We start from the raw sequence: 27351 nt of genomic DNA on the forward strand, positions 1-27351 counted from the left end.
GTTGCATGTCGGGAAAAATCGATTCTTTGTTTGGTTCGGCCCCGTAGCGGAACCGTGTTTAAGTCCGGGGTGTTTGTACCGGAACCCGGAGTTGACAAGCGCAAGGGGCCGGAGTCAAACAAAAGTTCGCGACCAGAGTGAACAGAGTAGCGGACCGGAATCGATGCCGCACTGGAGTCGACAAAGTAACGGACTGGAGTCGTGTACTGGACTGGAGTCAACAGAGTAGCGGACCGGAATCGATACCGGACTGGAGTCGTGTACTGGACTGGAAGCTCCACATTGCAAGGCATTGCAGTAATCGATGCGTGAAAAATAAAAAGCGTGATACACGTCATCCGCATTAGCGGCTAAAAAGATTGGAAATTAGGGGGGAATGTTCTGTAAATGAAATGGTGATGATTGATAATTGAGATGGTGATGACGATGACACGGCTAATGATGCTGCTGATGATGATGATGATTTCATGGTTAATGTTGCTGATGGATGATTCCCGTTACAGTCACCGTGCCTGTCCTGGGTTCGAGTCTCTCGCTGGACTTGTCACTGTTGCGCGACCCCGACATCCAAGCCAACGGAGTCCACCTCTATCTGAAGGTCCGTTGACAGCTCGAGTTTTGTGTTGTATCATTCGTGAAAAACAACGGACCACAGTTAACTTGTAAAATGAAATGAATAATGCCGTTCTTCTGTCTACTGCTGAATGAGAGCCTTAGCAGTGAATTGAAGGACAGCCTGTGGGTGTGTATGACTTTGTGTGTGTGTGTGTGACTGTGTGTGTGTGACTGTGTGTACACCCAGGACCCCATTCCAACCAAAAGTGGCCTGGTCTCAGCTAGCTGATGAAAGTTGCAAGCGAGAATTTCATCATTGCTTGCAGCTGGGGTTGGCATCGTCCCCCACTCCACCTGATGTCGAGGGTAAATGGGCGAGGTTTAAGACTGTGACTCATGCAGCTGCAATGGCTGCTTTGGGTACGCGGTCCAGACCTCCCCAGAAACCCTGGCTGACGGAGGAGGTGTTCAGGTTAATTGAGAAAAAGCGACAGGCCCACTCTCATCGCCTACAGCATCCCACGTCAGAGAATGAGGAGGTTTACCGCAGCCTTCGCTCGGAGGTTCGGAGAGCCGTAAGGCGCTGTAAGGATGGGTGGTGGTCGCGAGTTGCTGAGGAGATGGAGTCTGCCTCAGTGGCCCGCGATCACAAATCACTATTTAACTCCATCAAAAAAGTAACCTGCAGCGCCACACCTATTACCATCATTAGAGGAAAAAACGGTGATCCAATCTCCGACCCCCAGGAACAGGTTTGCAGATTTGCTGAGCATTTCTGTGAGGTCCTGGGGGAGGGAAAATCTCTCAGCCAGGAAAACATCATGGCACAAAGTGGGGATAACCCTGCTGAGGCTGCGGTGCCTCAAATATTGGAAGAGGTCACCCCCTGTGAGTGGCTGGCTGAGGTACCAGCTGTTGAGGAAGTACTGAGGGCGATCCGGAGTCTGAGACCAGGGAAGGCACCGGGCAGAGATGATCTCCCAAGCGAAATGCTGAGGGAGGGTGGCGTTTGTGCACAGACTGCCCTATATGACATCATAACAACAGTCTGGACCACTGGACGGGTTCCGCAGGACTGGAAGGATGCCCTGGTGGTCCCCCTCTTTAAGAAGGGGGACCGTACCGACTGTAACAACTACAGGGGCATCTCACTCCTCAGTGTGCCGGGTAAGGTCCTGGCAAGGATTATTCAACATCGCCTTGCTAGGCACGCTGAGGAGAGGCTTGCGGAGCCCCAATGCGGTTTCAGGAAAGGGCGGTCCTGCACAGATGCCATATTTTCTGTCCGTCTGCTACAGCAGAGGTGTAGGGAATTCCAAAAAGACCTACATCTCTGCTTTATTGACCTGGTCAAGGCCTATGATACCATCAGTAGGACTGGGCTCTGGGTTGTTCTTCGTGCTTTCGGAGTCCCTGACCCTCTGCTTACGATCATTAAGGACCTTCATGATGGTGAGCGGGCCCGGGTAAAACTACGTGGCCGGGAGTCGGAGCCTTTCCCTGTACACCTTGGGGTGCGACAGGGATGTCCTCTGGCTCCAACATTATTTAACATCTATTTCGACTGCGTAGTTCGTGAAGCCTTCAATAGCTGTACCGGGGGAATTACCGTTTGGTACAGATATAATGGGAGGCTGATCGACGCCCGGGTGCGATCAAGGGATGGCTCCCTATTGGTCAACCACGTTATGTATGCCGATGATTTGGTAATAGCTGCTCATTCAGAAGAGGAGTTGGAGACGCTGCTGCTGAGACTGGAGCGTGCCACTAAGAGGTGGGGCCTTACCATCAGCCCCACCAAAACTAAGCACCTGCCTGGGTATTTTGTACCATCGGGCACTCCACCCCCACAACTCTCAATCGGTGATGGGGCAGTTGTGGAGAGAGTGGAGAGTTTCCCATACCTGGGCAGTGTGCTTATGACCGGCTCCAGTTTATCAGCAGAGGTCTCACTCCGAATCAGTCGAGCGGCAATATCTTTTCATCAGTTGCGTAACGCTGTGTGGAAGCTACCTGGTCTGTCGCTCCGCACGAAGCTTCAGGTCTTCTCGGCCACGGTCATTCCCTCCCTTCTCTACGCTTGCGAAACGTGGACCCCCCTAGTGGAGCATCTTCGCCGGTTGGAAACATTTAGGCTGGCCTGCCTACGATCCATCCTGGGTTTAACCAGGCTGGATTGTGTGAGGAGCTCACAAGTCCTTGAAAGATCTGGGCAAAGTCCCATCAGTGAGCTCCTCCGGCAGGCAAGGCTGCGTTGGCTGGGTCATGTAGCCCGCATGCCCAGCCACCGCATGCCTAAACAGTTTTTGTTCGGCCGGATCGAGGGGGCTAAACGGGCGCGGCACGGGCTAGAGAAGAGATGGAGTGATGTGGTACAGGAGGACGTGGAGCTGAGTGGACTTGCCGATGACTGGTACCAGCGGTGTCAAGATCGGCCTCAGTGGAGGAGGCTCGTGAAGGACGCTACTGGGCAGTTGGAGGCAGTCGCCCTCCAACAACAACGGAGGGCGGAGGAGCGACGCTCACAACAACGAGCGGAGCGCCGGGTGGCTAAAGCACAGCAAGTTGGCACAGTAGGGGGCACAGGTGGTGCATCAGCCAGTCATCTCGGTCATCTCGGTCAGTCGACCCGTGGCACCTGGGTCTGCCCCGTGACCTCCTGCCAGCGGGCGTTCGACACTTCACGTGGCCTCAGGGTGCACATGGCCTGGCACAAGCGTCGTGGTGACGTCACCGCCACTTAGTGGCGAATGGCGGTTGTTGTTGTTGTTGTTGTTGTTGTGTGTATGACTGTGTGTGTGTGTGTGTATGACTGTGTGTGTATGGCTGTGTGTGTGTATGACTGTGTGTGTGTATGACTGTGTGTGTGTGTGACTGTGTGTGTGTATGACTGTGTGTGTGTGACTGTGTGTGTGTGTATGGCTGTGTGTGTGTATGACTGTGTGTGTGTGTATGATTGTGCGTGGTTAGCGCGTTGCGCTACGAATGCGGTGACGCGAGTTCGATTCCCGCTCACGGCCAACACCAGTGACGATTATCAGAACCGGTCCTGGGCCTCCCCTAGGTCGACTCAGCCTCAAATGAGTAACTGGTGCGGTGTTGTAGTAAACACCGCCACTGGGGAGACAAAGGCGGCCGGGCGTGGTGCTGGCCGCCCACCACCCCCATGCGTACAGTGCCGGCCTTCACAGGTGCTACTCGCAAACAGCACTTGCCCCAACAACCTGCTGAAGGCTACACGGGGAACATTTGTCCTTGCGGTCATGTTGCTCCGCGTGCACTTTTCCGTCGAAATCTGCAGGGGGCGACACGCAACCGATATTCCATTACACCAACAACAACAACCGACTCCGCGTTCGTCAATAACACGATAACGGGCGACGTTTCGGGCAATGGCCCTTCTGCATTGCGTCGCTCAGGGCGACGCGAGCGGCGTGCCGGGTGACGCTCGCCGGGTCCCGGTGCCGGCGGTGCCGGGCGCGATGCTCACCGTGGCGCTCTCCGAGTCGCTCGTCAACTCGCTGGCCGCCTCGCTGTTCCGCGCCGGCGTCCTGAGCTACAACGTCACGGAGTCTGCGGTGAGACCCGCAGACTCACACGGAGAGAGACCCACAGATTCACACATGGAGAGACCCACAGACTCACACGGATTGAGACCCACAGACTCACACAGAGTGAGACCCACAGACTCACACAGAGATCCACAGACTCACACAGAGAGAGATCCACAGACTCACACATGGAGAGACCCACAGACTCACACGGAGTGAGACCCACAGACTCACAGAGAGAGAGACCCACAGACTCACACGGAGAGAGACCCACAGACTCACACAGAGTGAGACCCACAGACTCACACAGAGACCCACAGACTCACACAGAGATCCACAGACTCACACAGAGAGAGATCCACAGACTCACACATGGAGAGACCCACAGACTCACACGGAGTGAGACCCACAGACTCACAGAGAGAGAGAGACCCACAGACTCACACGGAGAGAGACCCACAGACTCACACAGAGAGAGATCCACAGACTCACACAGAGACCCACAGACTATCACAGAGACCCACAGACTCTCACAGGGACCCACAGACTCACACAAAGACCCACAGACTCACACAGAGACCCACAGACTCACACAGAGAGGGACCCACAGACTCTCACAGAGACCCACAGACTCACACAGAGAGAGACCCACAGACTCACAGAGAGACCCGTAGAATCACACAGAGACCCACAGACTCACACGGAGACCTGCAGACTCGCACACCACCACCGTATCTCACCACGCCGGTTCATGCTGGTTTGTTTAAGCAACCTCCGTAACCTCGTCCTGAACCAAGACCGGTTCGGGCATCACTCGCCACTGACGTTGGCCGTGAACCGCGAATCAGCGCGAGGTCTTTGCCAGATCTGTGACGTGGCACGTGTTGGCAGTTTCCCACCAAGTCGGTTGCCAATGGCACGTGAGCTTCACCGCCCTGCCGTGCAGCAGAGGCAGTTTGGAGGGATGTCTCAGAAGCGGCTCTGCGAAGTCAACTTCCGCGGGCCACTGTCTCCCACAGGGTCCGCTCTTGCTCCGACACGGTGGTGTCACGTACCACTGTGCACCTGATGAACGGCGACGTTTGGAATACGCTGGAGTTTGTTTGTGAGTTTTCGTTTGTTTTAAAGCTCAACGTTTTTCCCCGTTCGCAGACGCGAGACAACGGCTCGTTCCCGCTGACTGCTCAGAGCCTGGCGTATTACTTGCCGGAGGTAAAGGGGTCTTCCTCTCTCTCTCTCTCTGTCTATCTCCACAACGTCGGCAGGGTGGGTCACCGTGCGATGACGACCGGGTGAACCCATCAGCCACCGCCACTCACGCCAGGAGCTCGATCCACCTCCCCGCTGCTTCCTCGACTTGTAAAGCAGAAACCCACGGGAGGCCGACATGCCCCACACTTCGTGAGTGGTATCATGATTCGGAACATTGGTGCTTCTTTAAAAGCCGTAACAACCAATGCCAATACAATTAGCACCACCCGTGATCAAGCTGCTGCTGGATGAAGGCCTCCCCCAGGGGTCGCCGTCTCGATCGATCCCAAGACGAGGCGATCCACCCTGAGCTAAAGTGTTTTTTATTTTGCCAGATAAGGCCCCACTGAGCTTCTGTGTAGCTTTTGTTCACATGTGAACTGATCACAAATGATAGACCCAACGAAGCAGCGACTCATCATCATCACGTGGACATTGATAGCAGCAGCCACAGACTTTGAACGCGTGGTGACGTTGATTCTAAATGTGGAGGGGGACAACCGGAGGGACCGGAGACAAATCCTCGCTACCACAGGCAGAGAAAGAGAGCTCGGGATCGAACCCACGACCTCCTGTCTACCAGGCGAGGCAGTTAACATTTCGCCATCGCGGTGCACAACTGATCCATCACTCCATCTCCCCAGTGGACGCCCCCCCCCCACCGGCAGCGTTCCACTCTTTGGCTGCGGCTCCATTCTTATCCTCGACTCGTTTAAATAGACTACGATGGTCATCGTCGTGCCGTGCCCTCAGCGGCACGGCTCGGCTTCGGCAGTGGAAACAGAGCGGGGCACCTCCTGCGCCATGGCACGGTGCAGCGCGATTGTGCAGTGGAAAAAGAGGAGTTCGTCTTTGTTTTGCGTGCGTGTGTGCGTACGTGTGTTGCGTGTGTGTGTGTGATTGTGTGTGTGTGTGCGCGTGTGTGCGTGCGCGTGTGTGCGTGTGTGCGTGCGCATGTGTGTGTGCGTGCGTGCGCGTGTGTGTGCGTGCGCGTGTGTGCGTGCGTGTGTGTGTGTGCGTGCGAGTGTGTGTGTGCATGCCTGTGTGTGTGGGGAGCGATAGTGTAGCGGTTAGCGCACTGCGCTATGAACCCGGTGACCCGAGTTCGATTCCCGCTCACGGCCAACACCAGTGACGATTATCTGAACCGGTTTCGGGCCTCCCCTAGGTCGACTCAGCCTCAAATAAGTACCGGTTGAGGTGTGTAAACATCGCCGCTGGGGAGACAAAGGCGGCCGGGCGTGGTGCTGGCCACCCACCCCCTCGTGTGCCACAGTGCCGCCCTTCACCGGCGCTGCTCGCGAACAGCGCTTGCCCCCACAGCCTGTTCAGACTACACGGGGGGGGGGGGTGGATCTTTGCATGTTGCCCTACTAGATGCTCCACGGGGTGGCGGGGCCCGTGTCCCGCGCGCTCCCCGCGGTGCCTCTCGCCGTGCTACTGCACGCCACGGCTGCGCCGCGCCTCTCCGTGTCGGCGGCGCGCGGCGGCGTCGTCTCCGTGTCGGCGTCCGTCCGTGGCTCCCTCCTCGCGCTGCCGCCCTCCGCAGCGCCCCTCACACTCGTCTCGCTCGACCTGGTGATGACGCTGACCCCACCACCACCACCGCAATCTTCTCGCGCGCTCTTACAGGATACGATGAATCTGAGACAGAATTAATGATACATTTTGTCTATCTTAACGGCTCTTTTATTTCCAGAAAGGGGGACTCAACCTGCTCTTATTCTTTCAAATTGATCAGTTATCTTCATTCGATTGGGTCCCAATCTCCCAGCTGCCCCCGGCCGCTTAGTCCGCATCTCGGCGACTGGTTCGTGCGCCGTGGTGGCGAGAGATGTTCTCCTGGTATGCAGGACGTCGTGGGATCGATCGCAGCCCGACGCCTGCCGTGTGTTTAGAGTTTGTGTCTCTCTCCCTGTATCTCTCCCCGTGGTCGCGTGCATTTGGCTGCGAGTCCTCGATCTTTCCTTCCACGTTTAGAATCATTGCGCGTTTAGAGGATTTGGCTGATATGAATGTCCAAGTGATGATGAAAAGCCACTTCGTTGAGCTATCATTTGTGGCCAGGTCGTCTCTCAAAAAGCGCTGTATCGCAGCTCAGTGGGCCGTACCTTGTAAAATAGAAATACGTGGGTAGCTATTTCCCACCCACATCGGCATCGTAACATATCCTGAAGCGGAAGATGAGCGCTGGATACAACTGCATTTGCAAATGTAATTTGTAACTTTAATCCTTACCCATGCATCGATAATTATTCAATGTTTTAATGTGAAGTTTTATCGAGGGACTGTGTTGTTATCTTAGTGTGCTCTCAGACTGTTTTTTGCTGGGTTTTTTTTGCCGTGGAATTTACGACACTGATGATGTACGTCTGTGGAACTTCTTTCGCACCGTACGTAGCCACGATGATGTTCCTGTGATTGTCTCCTCTCTGTAGGAGGGAAATCTTCAGCACAGTTCCCATGCCGTGCTGCTCAACTCCGTCAAGGGCCTGCTGACAGGTATGGTACCAGTAAGAACTTTACAATAAACTATGAAACAAAAACTGTTTTTTATCTTACCAGGTGTAAGGCCACATGAGCAGCGACGTAGCTCTATTTCAGAAGTCACCTGGCTATCACAAACGGTACCTCAACGAAGTGGATCATGATCTTCATCATCATCACGTGTAAATGTGTGGCAGCCAAATACTCTAAACGCTTGAGGTTGATTCATAACGTGGAAGGGAAAAAACTCGAGGACCCAGGGGAAAATCCACGCGACCACGGGGAGAGAGAAAGAACGCAAAGTCCCAATATACAGCCAGGGTCGGGGTCAAATCCACGACCTGTATAGCAGGCGTCGCCGTGCCGTGTCTGACTTGCTCTGCGCGTGCAGAGAGGTGGGATCAATAAGACGACGATCACCAACGGGCAGCTCCAACTCCTCCGTCGCCTCTCCTCGCCTAGCCCAGCATCATCACCATCATCACCATCACCACCATCACCACCATCACCATCATCCTGCTACTGCTACACCCGGGCCCCAACACCCACCCAGCCCCTATCACTACACCAGCCCCTGTCACTACCCCAGCCCCTATCACTACCCCACACACGTGGTTCAGGCACATACGCACATATGGTTCAGACACACATACACATACATGTGTAGAGGTATTACGTAATGGGGTGTGGCGAGCTGTTACGTTGGGGGTGTCTACATCAACGTCCGCAAACGGTCACCACCCTGGGGGGCTGTGTGGAGGCTGTGGCTGGTATCCCACACAGCCCCGCCCCTCGGGAGGGGGGGGTGTTGGGTATATGAGGTGGTGAGAGAGAGCTTGAGGCAGTCGTTTGAGCTAGAAGAGATTGTGAAGAGCCAGTGAAGACTGAAGACCAGCTAGCTAGCCCTGAGACTACTCGCCTGTCTCGCAGTTCTTATAAGAGCCGAGCAGGGCAAGCCAGGGGCGACCTCAGAGCAGCGAGGTCTGGGTCCCTGTGAGGGCCAAGCTCGTGTGGCTGAGGGTCGGACCTGAGCCGAAGCTGGGCCAGGTCAGTAAGCCTCCTTTAGGATGGTCTGAGATAGAGGGGCATAGTAGGAGCTAACGAGGAACGTTATCTGAGGAACACATCCTCTAGTAGAATCGGGTGAAGGGGCCGTTACCCCTTCAAGTGTGAGCGTTCGCTACGTGCTGTATCGTAGCTCTTGTTAATAAATACGTGTTGCCTCCGTCGACGTCTCCTGCGCTACTTATGCTCACTACACATGGTTCAGGCACGCACGCTGTGTTCACTGTTACCTGCTAAAAAAACATGTCCAATGCTAAAACATTGCCTGCGAATCACACAATTGAGATCACAGCGGTATCAGCAGCAGCAGTAGCAGCATAGCCCCCGACTGCGAGCACTTGGCAGGACCCTCCTGCAACGGAGCCTTGGGACTCCTCGGCGAAGCTGTCCCCCGCGGACGAGCGAGCGTGGTTTTCCGGTGACGAGAGCGGCGCTGCCTCGTCCCCTGTGTCCGCGTCTGTGCGGCGCAGAACGTCTGGCGGCCGGCGTGGAGGTGCCGGGCGTGGGGAGAGTGAAGCTGGTGAACGTGGACGTGACGACTGTGGAGGTGAGGCCGGCGGAGTTCCTTCCAAGGCGCTCATCCCCCCTTTCTTGATCGTCATCATCATCATCAGCAGCGGCGGGTGGCAGCGGCAGTGGCATTCCGAGCAGCAGTAGCAGCATCAGCACCACCAGAATTCTCATCATCATCATCATCAGCAGCAGCATCAACACCACCAGAAGTCTCATCATCAGCAGCAGCATCAACACCACCAAAGTCTCATCATCATCAGCAGCAGCACCATCGACACGACCAGAAGTTTCATCATCATCACCTCGCATCATCTCCACCTCACACCATCACCACCTCACACCATCACCACCTCACACCATCACCACCTCACATCACCACCACCTCCATCACCACCTCATGCCATCACCACCTCACACCATCACCACCTCACACCATCACCACCTCACATCACCACCACCTCCATCACTACCTCACATCACCACCACCTCCATCACCACCTCACACCATCACCACCTCACACCATCACCACCTCACATCACCACCACCTCCATCACCACCTCACACCATCACCACCTCACATCACCACCTCACACCATCACCACCTCAAACCATCACCACCTCACACCATCACCACCTCACATCACCACCACCTCACACCATCACGACCTCACATCACCACCACCTCCATCACCACCTCACACCATCACCACCTCACATCACCACCTCACACCATCACCACCTCAAACCATCACCACCTCACACCCTCATTACCTCACATCACCACCACCTCACACCATCACCACCTCACACCATCACCACCTGACACCATCACCACCTCACACCATCACCACCTCACACCATCACCACCTCACATCACCACCACCTCTATCACCACCTCACACCATCACCACCTCACACCATCACCACCTCACACCATCACCACCTCACACCATCACCACCTCACATCACCACCACCTCACACCATCACCACCTCACATCATCACCACCTCACACCATCACCACCTGACACCATCACCACCTCACACCATCACCACCTCACACCATCACCACCTCACATCACCACCACCTCACATCACCACCACCTCACACCATCACCACCTCACATCATCACCACCTCACACCATCACCACCTGACACCATCACCACCTCACACCATCACCACCTCCATCACTACCTCACATCACCACCACCTCCATCACCACCTCACACCATCACCACCTCACATCACCACCACCTCACACCATCACCACCTCACATCACCACTTCACACCATCACCACCTCACACCATCACCACCTCACACCATCATAACCTCACATCACCACCACCTCACACCATCACCACCTCACATCATCACCACCTCACACCATCACCACCTCACATCATCATCACCTCACATCACCACCACCTCACACCATCACCACCTCACATCATCACCACCTCACACCATCACCACTTGACACCATCACCACCTCACACCATCACCACCTCACACCATCATCACCTCACATCACCACCACCTCACACCATCACCACCTCACATCACCACCCTGCCTCACACCATCACCTCACACCATCACCACCTGACACCATCACCACCTCACACCATCACCACCTCATACCATCACCACCTCAGCCTCTCCCCACCCAGCCCCACCCCTCCCACCCCCCACCCAGCCCCACCCTCCCCACCCAGCTCCTCCCCACCCTCCCCTCCCCACCCAGCCCCTCCCCACCCAGCCCCTCCCCACCCTCCCCTCTCGACGGACGGACAGACACAATAATCCCTGTGGGCTGGTGGAACCAGGAGGTTCCTACCAGTAACATTTACTTTCAAATTGAAACTATTGATTGGTGGGTAGGGATGAAACTGACAAACCACATTGGCAAATGTGGTTGTATCCATCACTGACCTTCTGCTCCAGGATGTGTCACGATGCCTGTGCGTGTGCGAGCGACCGACTTGCCTGCTAAGGCCCCGACTAAGCTACGCAGGGGGCTCACATGACATTGACTTCTCCGAGACAAAGGTTCTCTGCAAGCCATCTGGCTACCATGAGAGATTCGTTCATGAGGCTATCCACATATACAAACACAGAGACAATTTCAACCGAGAAGATGGGTTCTGGCTTAGCAATCATTGGAAGGATTTGATAAACCATTTCGGGTCTTAATTGATTGTGTTCACGCTTACGGTGACTTTCAGGCCGCATTCCATTCTCTTTCTCTCCCCCCTATTTTCCGAACATAGATGGACTCGTCTATCTGGCCAACTGCCAAATCGCTGTCCGTGGTGCTGACGTTTAAAAAAACCCGCCACTTTTTTCAAATTTACTTGCTGTGGATTTAACACCTGATGACGATTGCGTGTATTGCAGTCGAAACGTCGTGAGAATGTTATTGTTTTATATTTTTATTATTGTATTGCTTCCCTTCTACGTGACTTTACCGAAAGAACAAAGAATATAAGCTACGAAGCTTCTTGAGTCAAAAGCCACTTGGCCACCCTCCCAGACGCGCACTGCGCAGGCGAATTGCCCTGCCCACCGATTGAGATCTGACAAGATGGGGCTGATTCTCGATGGTCTTGTCATTGTTGTTGTTGTTGAAGTTGTTCGGCTTAGCCATGAGGCTAATTCACATTTCGGTAGACTTGTGGACGTGTGCTCGTTGAACTCCTTCCGCATCGCCCTACATTTACGGAGCCAACCGTGTTCATCGGAGGTGCGCGCCGGGGAGGGGGGCTATCAAAAACTCATCGCGATGTTCTCGTCGGCAAAAATTGATCACTGTCGTCCGTTTGTCTTTGCAAGAGCTTCATCGTCATGAGCACCGATGTTGAAGTGGACATCGGATAAACGTGGAGAGGAGGAGGCGGAGGAGCAAGAATTGAAATCAAATCTCAAGCGGGCAAACGACGATCGACACAATCATCGACACGAATCCTCGTTGTTGCTTTGTAGAGGCTGCGTGTTCTATAACCTAACTAGAAATATAATCGCGAATAGTTCAGCATTATTATTATTACAAGACGTCAGTTTAACACGTAGGCTTTCACGACCAATATCATTCATGATATAGGTTTTTGGGGTTAGATCGAGTACAAATCTGTCTGTCGCCTGATGATGCCGGTTATAATTACTGGCGGAATGTCGTACTCAGATTGTAAATGTTGTGGATTTGCTCTCCAATACACCGGTTAGTGCTGTACTAGTGACGAATTGGCACGTTCTGTTTAAGTGACAACCCTTACTAGTTGGCTGTGTTGGGTGGTGGGCGGGTTTAACGACACATTTATTTGGTGTCATGTGGGAGGAAATCAGAGTACCCAGCAAAAACTCACAGATACGATAGGGTAGCATTCAAAGCTCCGTGCAGATGGTTTCATTGTTGTACTGCCATAACCTCAGTGTCGGATGGTGGGCGGGTTTCAACGACACATTTATACATTTACGCGATCTAACCCAACTCAACGATGTGAATTTGACAGAAATGCCACACAGCACATTACGAGACGCTGCGGGAAAGTTAAGATGCACCCACGCGGACTTTGTGCCGGTACCAATAAAGCTACGCAGCTCCGATGTCTCCGATGTAATTGTCAGACGCGTCCCCAAAGCTTTTGCTTCAAGTTGGGCGAGACGCGGTGTGCTGCTGCTGCCACTGCCGCCACGCTCGCCATGCAAGTGGGATGGCGTTGCGGCTCAAGATAGTAGTTCGACGTTGACCGCTCAGAAACCGCGTTATAACGGGGGGGGGGAGCATCCCACGTTGTAACGGGGGGGGGGAGCGTTTCGCATTATAACGGGAGGGAGTGGGGGGCATGGAGCAACGACGCGTGATGGTGCGAGCACCGACAACGCGTTCGGCGAGGACTTTGCCGTACAAGAGGATACCCAGACTCTTTGGTGTTTTTTCGGTAAAGTCACGTAGATAGAAAATAAAATAAATGAAAACAACTAAATTTAATAACGACGTTTCGGGCGCAACACAAGCGTCCTTCTCCAGGTGGGGACAACGTAGCGGAAGCACAACCGCTACGTTGTCCCCACCTGAAGAAGGACGCTTGTGTTGCGCCCGAAACGTCGTGATTTAATTTAGTTGTTTTCATTTATGTCATTACAATTTTTTACCTACGTGACTTTACCGAAAAAACCAAAGAGTATGAATCCTTGCAGTCACGAAAGCTTCAAATCAAGAGGAAACCCCTTCTCGACCTGCACAGAGGGCCCTCGCAGCGACCCGATTTGCCCTCGCGAGAAGCCTCGAGCGTGGCCAGGTCAAGTTGAAGACCTCGTCGGGACGCCACCAACACCTCGCCGTCGCTTCCTTCCTTCTGCCGGATCGCTCGGCTGTTGCCCAAGGTTCTGCCTCCACCAGACCCAGCACCATCGTGACCCATCGCCGTCTGGATACAAACGCCGGCACGGACGCTGACGCTACTCCGATTGAGTGGTGTTCCTCCCGCGGCGCTGTCGCGACCGTGGTCTTGCTGGTCGAGAATGGCCCCGCGCAGAGCGCATGTCGTAGAGTGAATGTGGCAGAGTGAATGATACAGTGAATGTGACAGAGTGAATGTGGCAGAGCGGTGGTGTAGAGGTTAGCGCTACGCTGCACTACGAACCTGGCGACCCGGGTTCGATTCCCGCTCACGGAAAACACAAGTGACGATTATGTGAACCGGTCCTGGGCCTCCCCTAGGTCGACTCAACCTCAAATGAGTACCTGGTGCGATGTTTAAACATTGCCGCTAGGGAGACAAAGGCGGTCGGGCGTGGTGCTGGCTACCCCACCCCCTCGTGTACCGTTCAGGCCTTCATAGGTGCTCGCTAACATCACTTGCCCCTACAGTCTGTTAAGGCTATACGGGGGATATTTGTCTTTTTGCGGCGGAGTGAATGCGACAGGGTGAATGAGACAGAGTGAATGTGGCAGAGTGAATGTGACAGGGTGAATGAGACAGATCTTCCCTATGAGTTCCCTTTCCACCAATCATTCACAACAGCAGAGGGCAGCACTTCCCCTCGCTCGCCCTATCGCGCGACAGTTTTATGTTTGCCACCACAGTCAAGACCGACATTTGACATTCTCATCCATGTCGTCCAGCAATATTAAGTACCGAAACTATTATTGTTATTATCGTTAAGTGTTAAATGTGTCCAGTCATCGGTGGCTGGGACCACCGACGTCACAGATGAGCCACCGTCGTCACCACCGCCATCATCGCGCGGCGCTTCCAGACGCGCTGCTGCTGCTGCGGCCGTCTGGAACGCTTCTTCCTTCCGATATGAGGAAGCCACTGGGAGCTGGGCCACTTTAACATCATCATCACCATCATCACCATCATCACCATAATCACCACCATCATCACCATCATCATCACCATCATCATCATCATCACCACCAACACCATCATCACCATCATCATCACCACCATCACCATCATCACCATCATCATCACCATAATCACCACCACCAGGCAGGATCTCCCTGCCAGCGGTGACCCGCGGGGCCCGCGGCGCGCGTCTGGCCACGCTGGCCGAGCTCGGGGGGCGCAGAAGATGCCAACGCAGCAGCAGCAGCGGCAGCAGCAGCAGCGTGGTGGGCAGCAGCGGCGGCAGCGGCGACTGGACGGGGGCCCCGTCCCAGGGCTCCTCGCCGCGGGCTGCCCGCCGACGCCCCCCGGCGCCCCCGGCTCGCGCGAGACGCCCGTCATGGGAGCCGCACGGCGGTCCAGGCTGCAGCCTCGGTGGAGAATTGCAGATTCTCACGGGGGGGGGGGGGGGCAGTGGAGGCTGAGCGCCCGCTGGGTCAGCCCAATGGGCAGGCGCCGTTGAGATCGGCCGCGATGCTGGCGACTCTTGAAGCCGATTTGAAAATGCACGAAGCGCCGCCAAAGGGGGGGGGGGGGGCTGAGCCTCGCCGAGATGATTCGGGGGGAGGGGGGTGATCACAAAAGTCGTGGTAAACCCACAGGAAGGCACGCGTGTGCTCAGCTAAACTATAAAAACATATAATTTTGTTTAGTTTCATTAGACCAGGCAAGGGCCCCGCTACTGAGCCATGCAGCTCTTCTGTTCAGGAGCGACCTGCCCATCACGGATGGCCGGCAGCTCGTCGCGGCGTGGAATTTGATCGCGTGTTGAACTTCGTTCGCACCGTACGTGGCCAAGCGTGCGTTTAAACGCATGATTATGAGTTCCAGGTGAATGCGCCCACGCGGTGTGCTGCAATGCATACGCACAACACCAGCGTCAACCATTCGCTACTAAGCGGCCGGTGACGTCACCGCAGAGTTTGTGCCAGGCTAGGTGCACCTGGAGGCCGCCACGTCAAGTCTGGAAGGTTCTGTGCTGGTAGGAGGTCACGGGGCAGACCCCGGGGCCATGGGTTGACTGCGATGACTGACAGATGCACTACCTGTGCTGCACACTGTGCACACCCACCCACTCACTCAGATTGAATCACCCGTATTCACCACTATGCACACTCACCTTCACACTCACCCACTGCATCACCCACCCACCCACTCACTGAGTCACCCACCCACCCACTCACCCATTGCGTCACCCACTCGCTCACCCACCCACTCACTCAGATTGTATCACCCGTATTCACCACTGTGCACACTCACCTTCACACTCACCCACTCGCTCACCCACCCACTATCACTTCTGCCACATTGCTGCGTTTTCATCACTCAGTATAGCGGGAATCCTAAAATACGAGACAAAAATCCCCCGTGTAGCCTGCAACAGACTGTAGGGGCAAGTGCTGTTAGCGAATATCTACGAAGGCCGGCACGGCACACGAGGGGGTGGGTGGTCAGCACCACGCCCGACCGCCTTTGTCTCCCCAGCGGCGATGTTTACACACCGCGCCAGGTGCTCGTTTGAGGCTAAGTCGACCTAGGGGAGGACCCAGGACGAGTTCATATGTTGGTCACTGGCCGTGACGACCGAATATCAACAGGCATGGAGCGATCCAGAGCAGCACCCCCACCCCCCTCTCCTCCCATCAGACCCCCTTCCCTTACACAACCAACCCAACACCACCACCTCCACCACCACCACCACCTCCTCCTGCTGCTGCTGTTCGCAGGGCGAGCGCCCCGCACGCAGACAGACGACGACACTCCTGCCATGCCCCACTTCGGCGGCGACACGCGCGGTGCTGTAACGAGGGAGCGGGCCTGCGTAGATACACAGACAGAGGGGCCCCGGGTAGCCTGCACACGCTGTCGGGGCGAGTGCTGCTAGCGAACGACCTACATATTAAAGCAACACAATACAGGCAGAAGGCGTTACATCACACCGACATCATCACGCGTAGCCAGGTTGAGCACGAGTGGCCCGCACATGCCACTGACAGACACACAGACACACACACAGACGCGCACACACACACAGACACACACACACACAGACACACACACAGACACAAACACAGACAAACACGCACACACAGACACACAGACACACACACAGACACACACACAGACACACACGCGCGCACGCACGCGCGCACACACACACACGCCCACACGCACAAACACGCACACAAACACGCGCGCTCACACACACACGTGCAATGCAGTGCGATGCGTTCGAGTCGTGTTAAGAGCCTGTGAGACAGAGAGATAGGGAGAGAGAGACTGGCGGTCGTGTGGCTTAATGCTGCGTGATGAGCTGCTAATTGCGAGACGCGAGCGTAGAATGTCGAAGTGATGTATCGTCGTCGTCGTCCTAAGAATGCCCCAACAACGTCTGTGACAGGGCGATGTCGATTTGTGTTTTTTTGTTCAGATAATTTCGCGACAAAGTGAATATCAAGGAACCACAATTGAGGATCCGCTCGGATTATTTATATTCACTGACTATAAACACGACACGTTGCAATGTTGTTTTAGGAGCTACTCTGTAATCACACCCAAGGCGACACGTGCGGAGCGTTGTTACATCACGTGCTCATCAATCTTCTACGTCTACACGACATGTTAAACACGTGTCAGTCTCGTTGTGTTTACGAGCTAAACATATTCACAGCTTAGTTCAGCTACAGCAAACACACGAACACGTTGCTTAGATTACACACATCCAAGATTCTACAGAGGAGCAGAGCCCATCGAGTCCAGCATGTTCAGCTCCAGCCTTTACGCCGCCAGGAAGCGCAGACGGCCGACAATGAAGAGGTAATTACATCCCATTAAGCCTCACGTCCATTCAATCTCACTTTCATTCATTCCTACTCGAATTCATTCACACTTTCATTCATTCTCACTTTCATTCCTTCTTACCTCCATTCGTTTTTACTTTGATTCATTCTTACTTATTTTCATTCGTTCTTACATGAATTCTAACTTTCAATCATTATTTCATTCATCGTGCAATCCACATGCTATTCTGCATCTGTAGCAGAGGCACACTCACAGCGTGTCTCGATGTGGCTAAGAGACACCCACAGCGTGTCTAGATGTGACTAAGAGACACCCACAGAGTGTCTAGATGTGACTAAGAGACACCCACAGCGTGTCTAGATGTGACTAAGAGACTAAGAGACACCCACAGTGTGTCTAGATGTGACTAAGAGACACCCACAGCGTGTCTAGATGTGACTAAGAGACTAAGAGACACCCACAGTGTGTCTAGATGTGGCTAAGAGACACCCACAGCGTGTCTAGATGTGACTAAGAGACACCCACAGCGTGTCTAGATGTGACCAAGAGACACCCACAGTGTGTCTAGATGTGACTAAGAGACACCCACAGAGTGTCTGGATGTGACTAATAGACACCCACAGAGTGTCTAGATGTGACTAAGAGACACCCACAGAGTGTCTAGATGTGACTACGAGACACCCACAGCGTGTCTAGATGTGACTAAGAGACACTCACAGCGTGTCTAGATGTGGCTAAGAGACACCCACAGCATGTCTAGATGTGACTAAGAGACACCCACAGCGTGTCTAGATGTGACTAAGAGACACCCACAGAGTGTCTAGCTGTGACTAAGAGACACCCACAGAGTGTCTAGATGTGACTACGAGACACCCACAGCGTGTCTAGCTGTGACTAAGAGACACCCACAGCATGTCTAGATGTGGCTAAGAGACACCCACAGCATGTCTAGATGTGACTAAGAGACACCCACAGCGTGTCTAGATGTGACTAAGAGACACCCACAGAGTGTCTAGATGTGACTACGAGACACCCACAGCGTGTCTAGATGTGACTAAGAGACACCCACAGCATGTCTAGATGTGGCTAAGAGACACCCACAGCGTATCTAGATGTGGCTAAGAGACACCCACAGCATGTCTAGATGTGACTAAGAGACACCCACAGCGTGTCTAGATGTGACTAAGAGACACCCACAGAGTGTCTAGATGTGACTACGAGACACCCACAGCGTGTCTAGATGTGACTAAGAGACACTCACAGTGTGTCTAGATGTGGCTAAGAGACACCCACAGCGTGTCTAGATGTGACTAAGAGACACCCACAGCGTGTCTAGATGTGACTAAGAGACACACACAGCGTGTCTAGATGTGACTAAGAGACACCCACAGAGTGTCTAGATGTGACTAAGAGACACCCACAGAGTGTCTAGATGTGACTAAGAGACACCCACAGCATGTCTAGATGTGACTAAGAGACACCCACAGCATGTCTAGATGTGACTAAGAGACACCCACAGCATGTCTAGATGTGACTAAGAGACACACACAGAGTGTCTAGATGTGACCAAGAGACACCCACAGTGTGTCTAGATGTGACTAAGAGACACCCACAGAGTGTCTAGATGTGACTAAGAGACACCCACAGCATGTCTAGATGTGACTAAGAGACACCCACAGCGTGTCTAGATGTGGCTAAGAGACACCCACAGCATGTCTAGATGTGACTAAGAGACACCCACAGCATGTCTAGCTGTGACTAAGAGACACCCACAGAGTGTCTAGATGTGACTACGAGACACCCACAGCGTGTCTAGCTGTGACTAAGAGACACCCACAGCATGTCTAGATGTGGCTAAGAGACACCCACAGCATGTCTAGATGTGACTAAGAGACACCCACAGCGTGTCTAGATGTGACTAAGAGACACCCACAGAGTGTCTAGATGTGACTACGAGACACCCACAGCGTGTCTAGATGTGACTAAGAGACACCCACAGCATGTCTAGATGTGGCTAAGAGACACCCACAGCGTATCTAGATGTGGCTAAGAGACACCCACAGCATGTCTAGATGTGACTAAGAGACACCCACAGCGTGTCTAGATGTGACTAAGAGACACCCACAGAGTGTCTAGATGTGACTACGAGACACCCACAGCGTGTCTAGATGTGACTAAGAGACACTCACAGTGTGTCTAGATGTGGCTAAGAGACACCCACAGCGTGTCTAGATGTGACTAAGAGACACCCACAGCGTGTCTAGATGTGACTAAGAGACACACACAGCGTGTCTAGATGTGACTAAGAGACACCCACAGAGAGTCTAGATGTGACTAAGAGACACCCACAGAGTGTCTAGATGTGACTAAGAGACACCCACAGAGTGTCTAGATGTGACTACGAGACACCCACAGCGTGTCTAGATGTGACTAAGAGACACTCACAGTGTGTCTAGATGTGGCTAAGAGACACCCACAGCGTGTCTAGATGTGACTAAGAGACACCCACAGCGTGTCTAGATGTGACTAAGAGACACACACAGCGTGTCTAGATGTGACTAAGAGACACCCACAGAGTGTCTAGATGTGACTAAGAGACACCCACAGAGTGTCTAGATGTGACTAAGAGACACCCACAGCATGTCTAGATGTGACTAAGAGACACCCACAGCATGTCTAGATGTGACTAAGAGACACCCACAGCATGTCTAGATGTGACTAAGAGACACACACAGAGTGTCTAGATGTGACCAAGAGACACCCACAGTGTGTCTAGATGTGACTAAGAGACACCCACAGAGTGTCTAGATGTGACTAAGAGACACCCACAGCATGTCTAGATGTGACTAAGAGACACCCACAGCGTGTCTAGATGTGACTAAGAGACACCCACAGTGTGTCTACATGTGACTAAGAGACACCCACAGAGTGTCTAGATGTGACTAAGAGACTAAGAGACACCCACACAGTGTCTAGATGTGACTAAGAGACTAAGAGACACCGACAGTGTGTCTAGATGTGGCTAAGCACGCAGTAGCTCAAGAACATGGACAGCACTGAGTCAGTTTAATATTCTGTCTGTGGCAAAGTTTAGTCAAAACAATGTAGTCTAGAGGTTTATTCTATAGGTTTATACAGGATTAAAACAGTATATTCTAGAGGTTTTCCCAACCAAAGTGTGGTTGTGAGAATGCTTAATTTTTACCTGTATTTGAAATCAAGGCGTGCAAACGTCTCCACCTACGTGTGTTCGTATGTGTGTTGAACTTCTTTCGCACCGTACGTACACCCACCGTGCTTAACTGCTAATACACAGCAATTTGTTTCGCTATGTCGGGTGGTGGAGGGGTCTTACGACAACAACAATTGGCTAGATAATTGCGTGGACCGAATCCAAAAATCGATTGTGAGTCCTCACGTTTGCTGCGAAATAACACAGCACACGTAATGTTCACTCTGAAGTTGTGGTCTTTGCAAGCCTTGTGTTGTATGTGTGTGCATGAGTGTTTGTTTGTGCATATGTGTGTATGTGTGTGTTGTGTGTGTATGTGTGTGTGTATGAGTGTGTTGTGTGTGTGCATGTGTGTATGTGTGTATGAGTGTGTTTGTGTGTGGGGAGAGCGGTACTGCAACGGGTCGTGCACTGCGCTACGTACTGGTGCTGGGCCTCCTCTAGTTCGACTCAGCCTCAAATGAGAGCCAGATGCGATGTATGCAAACATCACCACTGGGGAGACAAAGGCGGATGCGCGTGGTGCTGGCCACCCACCCACTCGTGTACCGTGCCGGCATTCATAGGTACTCGCTAACCGCAGTGTGTTCAGGCCATACGGGGAATCTTTATCGCTGTGTGTTTGTGTGACGAGCAGAGGGACTTGTTGAATGCCCAGGAAGATGAAATGCTGTGTTGGAGACACTGAGCTGGGCACCGCCAAGAGCCTGGGATCATGTCCAGGTGTTAGCCACCCCATGATTAAACTGGCATCAGTCCTGGCCATGCATAACAGCACAGAGACACATAGACTAACAAATAAACCCACAGTCTTACACAGAAACGCATAGGCTCACATAGAAACCCACAGTCTTACACAGAAACCCATAGGCTCACATAGAAACCCACAGTCTTACACAGAAAAACATAGGCCCATATAGAAACCCACAGTCTTCACAAATGCATTCCCTTTCACAAGCACACGTGCCCGCACACACACACACTCGCAGTGGCGTGCTGTGACTCGTTACATCTCGCAGAGAATCGCTCCGCTAAACAAAATAGTTCCATGGTTGAGTTCGCAAGTGTGAATTTGCGTCCGCAAGTCGATGTTTAAAAAAAAAAAAGATTAAAAAGAAGAATCGGCTTTTACCTTTATGGCAATAAAGCAGGAGGTGCTAAGATGTTCGAACACCAAATACATACCTAGTGCAAGGCATACAGTCTGCATTAACCACACAATTTTGTGGAATAACATGCAGACAAACTTGCTATGATAATACATGCATTGTTATTTAAACTGATTGGCCTACACAAGAGACAGCCTTCTCCATGGCCTTGTCTCCTCAGCGTCAGACCATAGAACAACGCCAAAAGTCGAACAGTGCAAAGGTAATGTACGCATCTCATGGAAGGTGCTTCGCATTTGCGGCTATTTGCAAGTCGGGTGTTCGTAAGTGCAGCGCTCCTAAGTGCGGTGTTCATAAGTGAGGTGTCCGTAAGTGGGGTGTCCGTAAGTGAGGTGTTCGTAAGTGAGGTGTTCGTAAGTGCAGCGCTCCTAAGTGCGGTGTTTGTAAGTGAGGTGTCCGTAAGTGGGGTGTCCGTAAGTGAGGTGTTCGTAAGTGGGGTGTCCGTAAGTGAGGTGCTCGTAAGTGAGGTGTTCGTAAGTGAGGTGTCCGTAAGTGAGGTGTCCGTAAGTGAGGTGTTCGTAAGTGAGGTGTTCGTAAGTGGGGTGTCCGTAAGTGAGGTGCTCGTAAGTGCGGTGTTCGTAAGTGTGGTGTTCGTAAGTGAGGTGTCCGTAAGTGAGGTGTTCGTAAGTGTGGTGTTCGTAAGTGAGGTGTCCGTAAGTGAGGTGTTCGTAAGTGCGGTGTTCGTAAGTGAGGTGTTCGTAAGTGAGGTGTCCGTAAGTGAGGTGTTCGTAAGTGTGGTGTTCGTAAGTGAGGTGTTCGTAAGTGGGGTGTCCGTAAGTGAGGTGTTCGTAAGTGTGGTGTTCGTAAGTGAGGTGTCCGTAAGTGTGGTGTTCGTAAGTGTGGTGTTCGTAAGTGTGGTGTTCGTAAGTGTGGTGTTCGTAAGTGCGGTGTTCGTAAGTGAGGTGTTCGTAAGTGAGGTGTCCGTAAGTGAGGTGTTCGTAAGTGTGGTGTTCGTAAGTGAGGTGTTCGTAAGTGGGGTGTCCGTAAGTGAGGTGCTCGTAAGTGCGGTGTTCGTAAGTGTGGTGTTCGTAAGTGAGGTGTCCGTAAGTGAGGTGTTCGTAAGTCGGGTGTTCATAACTGCGGTGTTCGTAAGTCGAGTGTTCGTAAGTGAGGTGTTCGTAAGTGAGGTGTTCGTAAGTCGGGTGTTCGTAATTGAGGTGTTCATAAGTGAGGTGTTCGTAGGTGAGGTGTTCGTAAGTGAGGTGTTCGTAAGTCGGGTGTTCGTAAGTGAGGTGTTCGTAAGTGAGGTGTTCGTAAGTGAGGTGTTCGTAAGTGAGGTGTTCATAAGTGCGGGGTTCATAAGTGAGGTGTTCGGAAGTGAGGTGTTCGTAAGTCGGGTGTTCGTAAGTGAGGTGTTCGTAAGTGCGGTGTTCGTAAGTGCGGTGTCCGTAAGTGGGGTGTCCGTAAGTGCGGTGTTCGTAAGTGCGGTGTTTTTAAGTGGGGTGTCCGTAAGTGAGGTGTTTGTAAGTGCGGTGTTCGTAAGTGAGGTGTTCGTAAGTGCGGTGTTCGTAAGTGAGGTGTTCGTAAGTGAGGTGTTCGTAAGTGAGGTGTTCGTAAGTGGGGTGTTCGTAAGTGAGGTGTTCGTAAGTGAGGTGTTCGTAAGTGAGGTGTTCGTAAGTGAGGTGTTCGTAAGTGAGGTGTTCGTAAGTGAGGTGTTCGTAAGTGAGGTGTTCGTAAGTGAGGTGTTCGTAAGTGAGGTGTTCGTAAGTGAGGTGTTCGTAAGTGCGGTGTTCGTAAGTGGGGTGTTCGTAAGTCGGGTGTTCGTAAGTCGGGTGTTCGTAAGTGCGGTGTTCGTAAGTGCCGTGTTCGTAAGTGCGGTGTTCGTAAGTGGGGTGTTCATAAGTGGGGTGTTCGTAAGTGGGGTGTTCATAAGTGGGGTGTTCGTAAGTGGGGTGTTCATAAGTGAGGTGTTCGTAAGTGGGGTGTTCATAAGTGCGGTGTTCGTAAGTGCGGTGTTCATAAGTGAGGTGTTCGTAAGTCGGGTGTTCGTAAGTGCGGTGTTCGTAAGTGCCGTGTTCGTAAGTGAGGTGTTCGTAAGTGGGGTGTTCATAAGTGGGGTGTTCGTAAGTGGGGTGTTCATAAGTGAGGTGTTCGTAAGTGGGGTGTTCATAAGTGCGGTGTTCGTAAGTGCGGTGTTCATAAGTGCGGTGTTCGTAAGTGCGGTGTTCGTAAGTGAGGTGTTCGTAAGTACGGTGTTCGTAAATGCGGTGTTCGTAACTGAGGTGTTCGTAAGTGCGGTGTTCGTAACTGAGGTGTTCGTAAGTGCGGTGTTCGTAAGTGAGGTGTTCGTAAATGCGGTGTTCATAAGTGAAGTGTTCGTAAGTGCGGGTCTTCATATGTCGGGTGTTCCTAAGTGCGGTGTTCATAAGTTGGATGTTCGTAATTGCGATTTGCGTAAGTCGAGGACTGTATGGCATCGACGTTGGTTGTAAAACCCTCGACGCCCCGTTGGTCCCGTGCCACAGATGCTCCCCGAGCGTTGCGCTGCCTTCGCTGTGCGAGGGGCTGAAGAGCAACCCCTCCAAGCGGCACCGCGAGCGGCTCAACGCGGAGCTGGAGAAGCTAGCACAGCTGCTGCCCTTCCCGGACGAGGTGCGCGCCAAGCTGGACAAGCTCTCCATCCTGCGTCTTTGCGTCAGCTACATTCGGGCCAAGAGCTTCTTGAGCGGTGAGTGGAGCTCCATGCGGAAGACGACGATCTGTGTGCATGTACGTGCGTGCGGACGTTGCATGCGCGTTGGACTTCGACCGTGCCGTACGTAGCCAATCGTGCAAATCGGAGGTGCCGCGATGAGCGACCCACAGGCCCACACCGACACCAATGGGCTCACGCAGTGGCCCGTGTAGGTAATGAGACCGGGGTTTCAAGAGTAGTCGGTCAATCAGCAGGCCACGCGTAAGGTGTGGGCACTGTCACCTTTGCCAAGACAGTTGGGCGAGCGTGCAGACGTGGGCCAAAGTATCGTCAGGGGCAGGGCTCTTTACCTTCACTGCCGCCTTGGACCTCTTTGGTTCTCAATCGTAAACAAAACTGTATCATATTCTTGGTTGTTTCGATAAAGTCACGTAGAAGGGAAATAATAAAATAAAATAAATAGAACGTGACTTTACCGAAACAACCAAGAATATGAATCACTGCAGTCACGAAAGCTTTTAATACATTTTTTTATCATGTCAATAAGTACATAGAGGGTTTGGTGAAACAAAGAAAGTTGTACTTATGTGCCCGTGCTTAAATTGTATTTCGACGATTTACCTTCCAAGAAATCTGGCCACGTCTCGCGCCCCAGGGGATGCATCTCTCACCCCCAGCAGCTTAAGAAGAAGCACTGCTCTAGGGGGTGCTCTCTAGAGCTCCCTCGAGTGGAGGCAGCTCCACCGGCAGTGGCGTGAGCGAGCCGTTGCAGGGCTGCGCCTTCAGCCTAACAAACCACAACAATTACAGAGCAGTGCAAGTTCGAGAAAGAACAAACTCAAAGGCATTTTTCCTTATGCAGAGCCCGTTCCTTCGGTTAATTTCTTTCTCTAAAAAAATGCATTCATAGCTATAAACGATTCCTAGTTTACCAGGTAAGGCCCACGGAGCTATATCACTCTTTTTCAGAAGCGACCTGGCCACAAATGATAGCTCAACCAAGTGCGCTTATCATCATCACGCGGAAATCTACAGCAGCCAAATACTCTAAACGCGTGCTTATTAATGTGGAGGGAAAACAACCGGAGGACCGGGAAAAAACTATCGACGGGACCGCGGGGAAAGAGAGACACCATGCAAACTCGAAATATACAGCAGGCGTCAGATTCGAGATCGCTCCCACGACTTCCTGCGTACCAGGAGAGGGAGTGAACATCTCGCCGCCGCGGCCCGCACACCTGCTCGCCTGGAAATGGCAGCACAAAAGGGAATTGAGTCCCAGCTACCGCACTCGAGCCCGCCATGACCACTTCCAGGGCTCCCTTTCGATTCCCCGCTTCGCCTCGGCTCTCAGCCGGCACCTGGGCTCGGGGAAACGCTGTCGCGTGCGCGCGTGCGGATTTGAGCTGCGTGCAGCGGGGTCGATTGCCACCAACACCAGGGTCGGTTCCATCTGGACCGATCCTGGGCCTCCCCTAGGTCGACTCGGCCTCAAATGAGTACGTGTGTATATTCGTAGCCAACCGTGATAATAATCGTAGGTGCGGGAGAAGGGCGACGAGCTAAACACGCAGAGAGGAGTCTTCAATCTAGAGGACGATTTGAAAGTGCCGTGTTCCAGTGGCGTCTGTAATGTCGGAAGGAAGAGCGTTCCAGACGGCCGCTGAAGCGCATCTGAAAGCGCGGCGCGATGCGGTGACCGCCGCCTTTGTTCGATGCTGCGAGGATGACAGACGTTCGCGTGATGGTGGTTGATGCTCGTTGACCAACTGGTGCGGTGTGTAAACATCGCAACTAGGGAGACTTGCCCTAGCAGTCTTTTAAAGGCTATATGGGGGATCTTAGTATTTGCAGTGGGGAGCGGTGGTGCAGTGGTTTGCGCACCGCGCTACAAAACCGGCGACTCGGGTGCGATTCCCGTTCACGGCCAACAGCAGTGGCTCATATGTTAACTGGTCATGGGCCTACCCCGAGATCGACTCAGCCTCAAATGCGTACCCGGTGCGGTGTGTAAACATCAGTATACTGGGGAGACAAAAGCGGCCGGGCGTGGTGTTGGCCACCCACCCCCTCGGCCTCGATAAATCGCTCGCGAGCAGCACTTGCCCCAACACTCTCGTGAAGGCTACACGGCGGAGGTCTCTGTCTTTGTTCCCACTGCACGGGCGCTCTTCCTAAAGCGGTGTTCACCCACGGCACTCGCCGCAGTCGCCTTCACGACCACTCGCTTCCAACGCCGTCACAGCGCAACATCGCCAATTCACCGCCAATTCACCGCCATGCACTCGGAGGCGTCCACGCGTCCGGACTTCTCGTCCCCCTCTGTCGCTAGCGACCGCCGCAGCCTCGGCCGCCCTGACCGGCGGCACGGATGGGTTACGGTGAAGGTCGTGAGCGGTGTGGTCAGGCGTGACTACTGCCGTCTCTTCCGACATGTATGGCCTGCACCACTGAAAAGTAAAACTACAAATACATAAGCTTTGGTTCTTTCGGTAAAGTCACGGAGGTAGAAAAATAAATAAAAAATATATCACGACGTTTCGATCGCAACACAAGCGGTCGTCTTCAGGCGGAAAAAATATCCAGCAGTATTTTATTCTTCTACCTACGTGACTTTACCGAAATAACCAAGGAGTATGGATTCCTACAGTCACGAAAGCTTCAAATCAAAATGCAAATATGAAGATGTTTTTTTA

The 27351-nt window shown here is 53.0% G+C and overlaps 1 protein-coding gene across 1 annotated transcript in view; it reads left to right on the top strand.

Annotated features, from left to right (window-relative positions):
* LOC144733482 (bactericidal permeability-increasing protein-like) overlaps positions 1 to 13024 on the top strand; it is a 30197-nt gene extending 17173 nt beyond the window's left edge. Inside the window, exons 7-13 of the mRNA XM_078615406.1 lie at positions 504 to 598; positions 3975 to 4133; positions 5259 to 5318; positions 6735 to 6935; positions 7796 to 7859; positions 9380 to 9456; positions 12257 to 13024. Coding sequence (XP_078471532.1) covers positions 504 to 598; positions 3975 to 4133; positions 5259 to 5318; positions 6735 to 6935; positions 7796 to 7859; positions 9380 to 9456; positions 12257 to 12301 — 701 coding nt within the window. The 3' untranslated portion in view covers positions 12302 to 13024. The remainder of the gene's footprint in view (positions 1 to 503; positions 599 to 3974; positions 4134 to 5258; positions 5319 to 6734; positions 6936 to 7795; positions 7860 to 9379; positions 9457 to 12256) is intronic.
* Positions 13025 to 27351: the final 14327 nt, after the last annotated feature.

The sequence above is a fragment of the Lampetra planeri genome, chromosome 47 (genome assembly GCF_965212315.1).
Source record: "Lampetra planeri chromosome 47, kcLamPlan1.2.h2, whole genome shotgun sequence".
In the NCBI taxonomy this organism is placed as follows: Eukaryota; Metazoa; Chordata; class Hyperoartia; order Petromyzontiformes; family Petromyzontidae; genus Lampetra; species Lampetra planeri.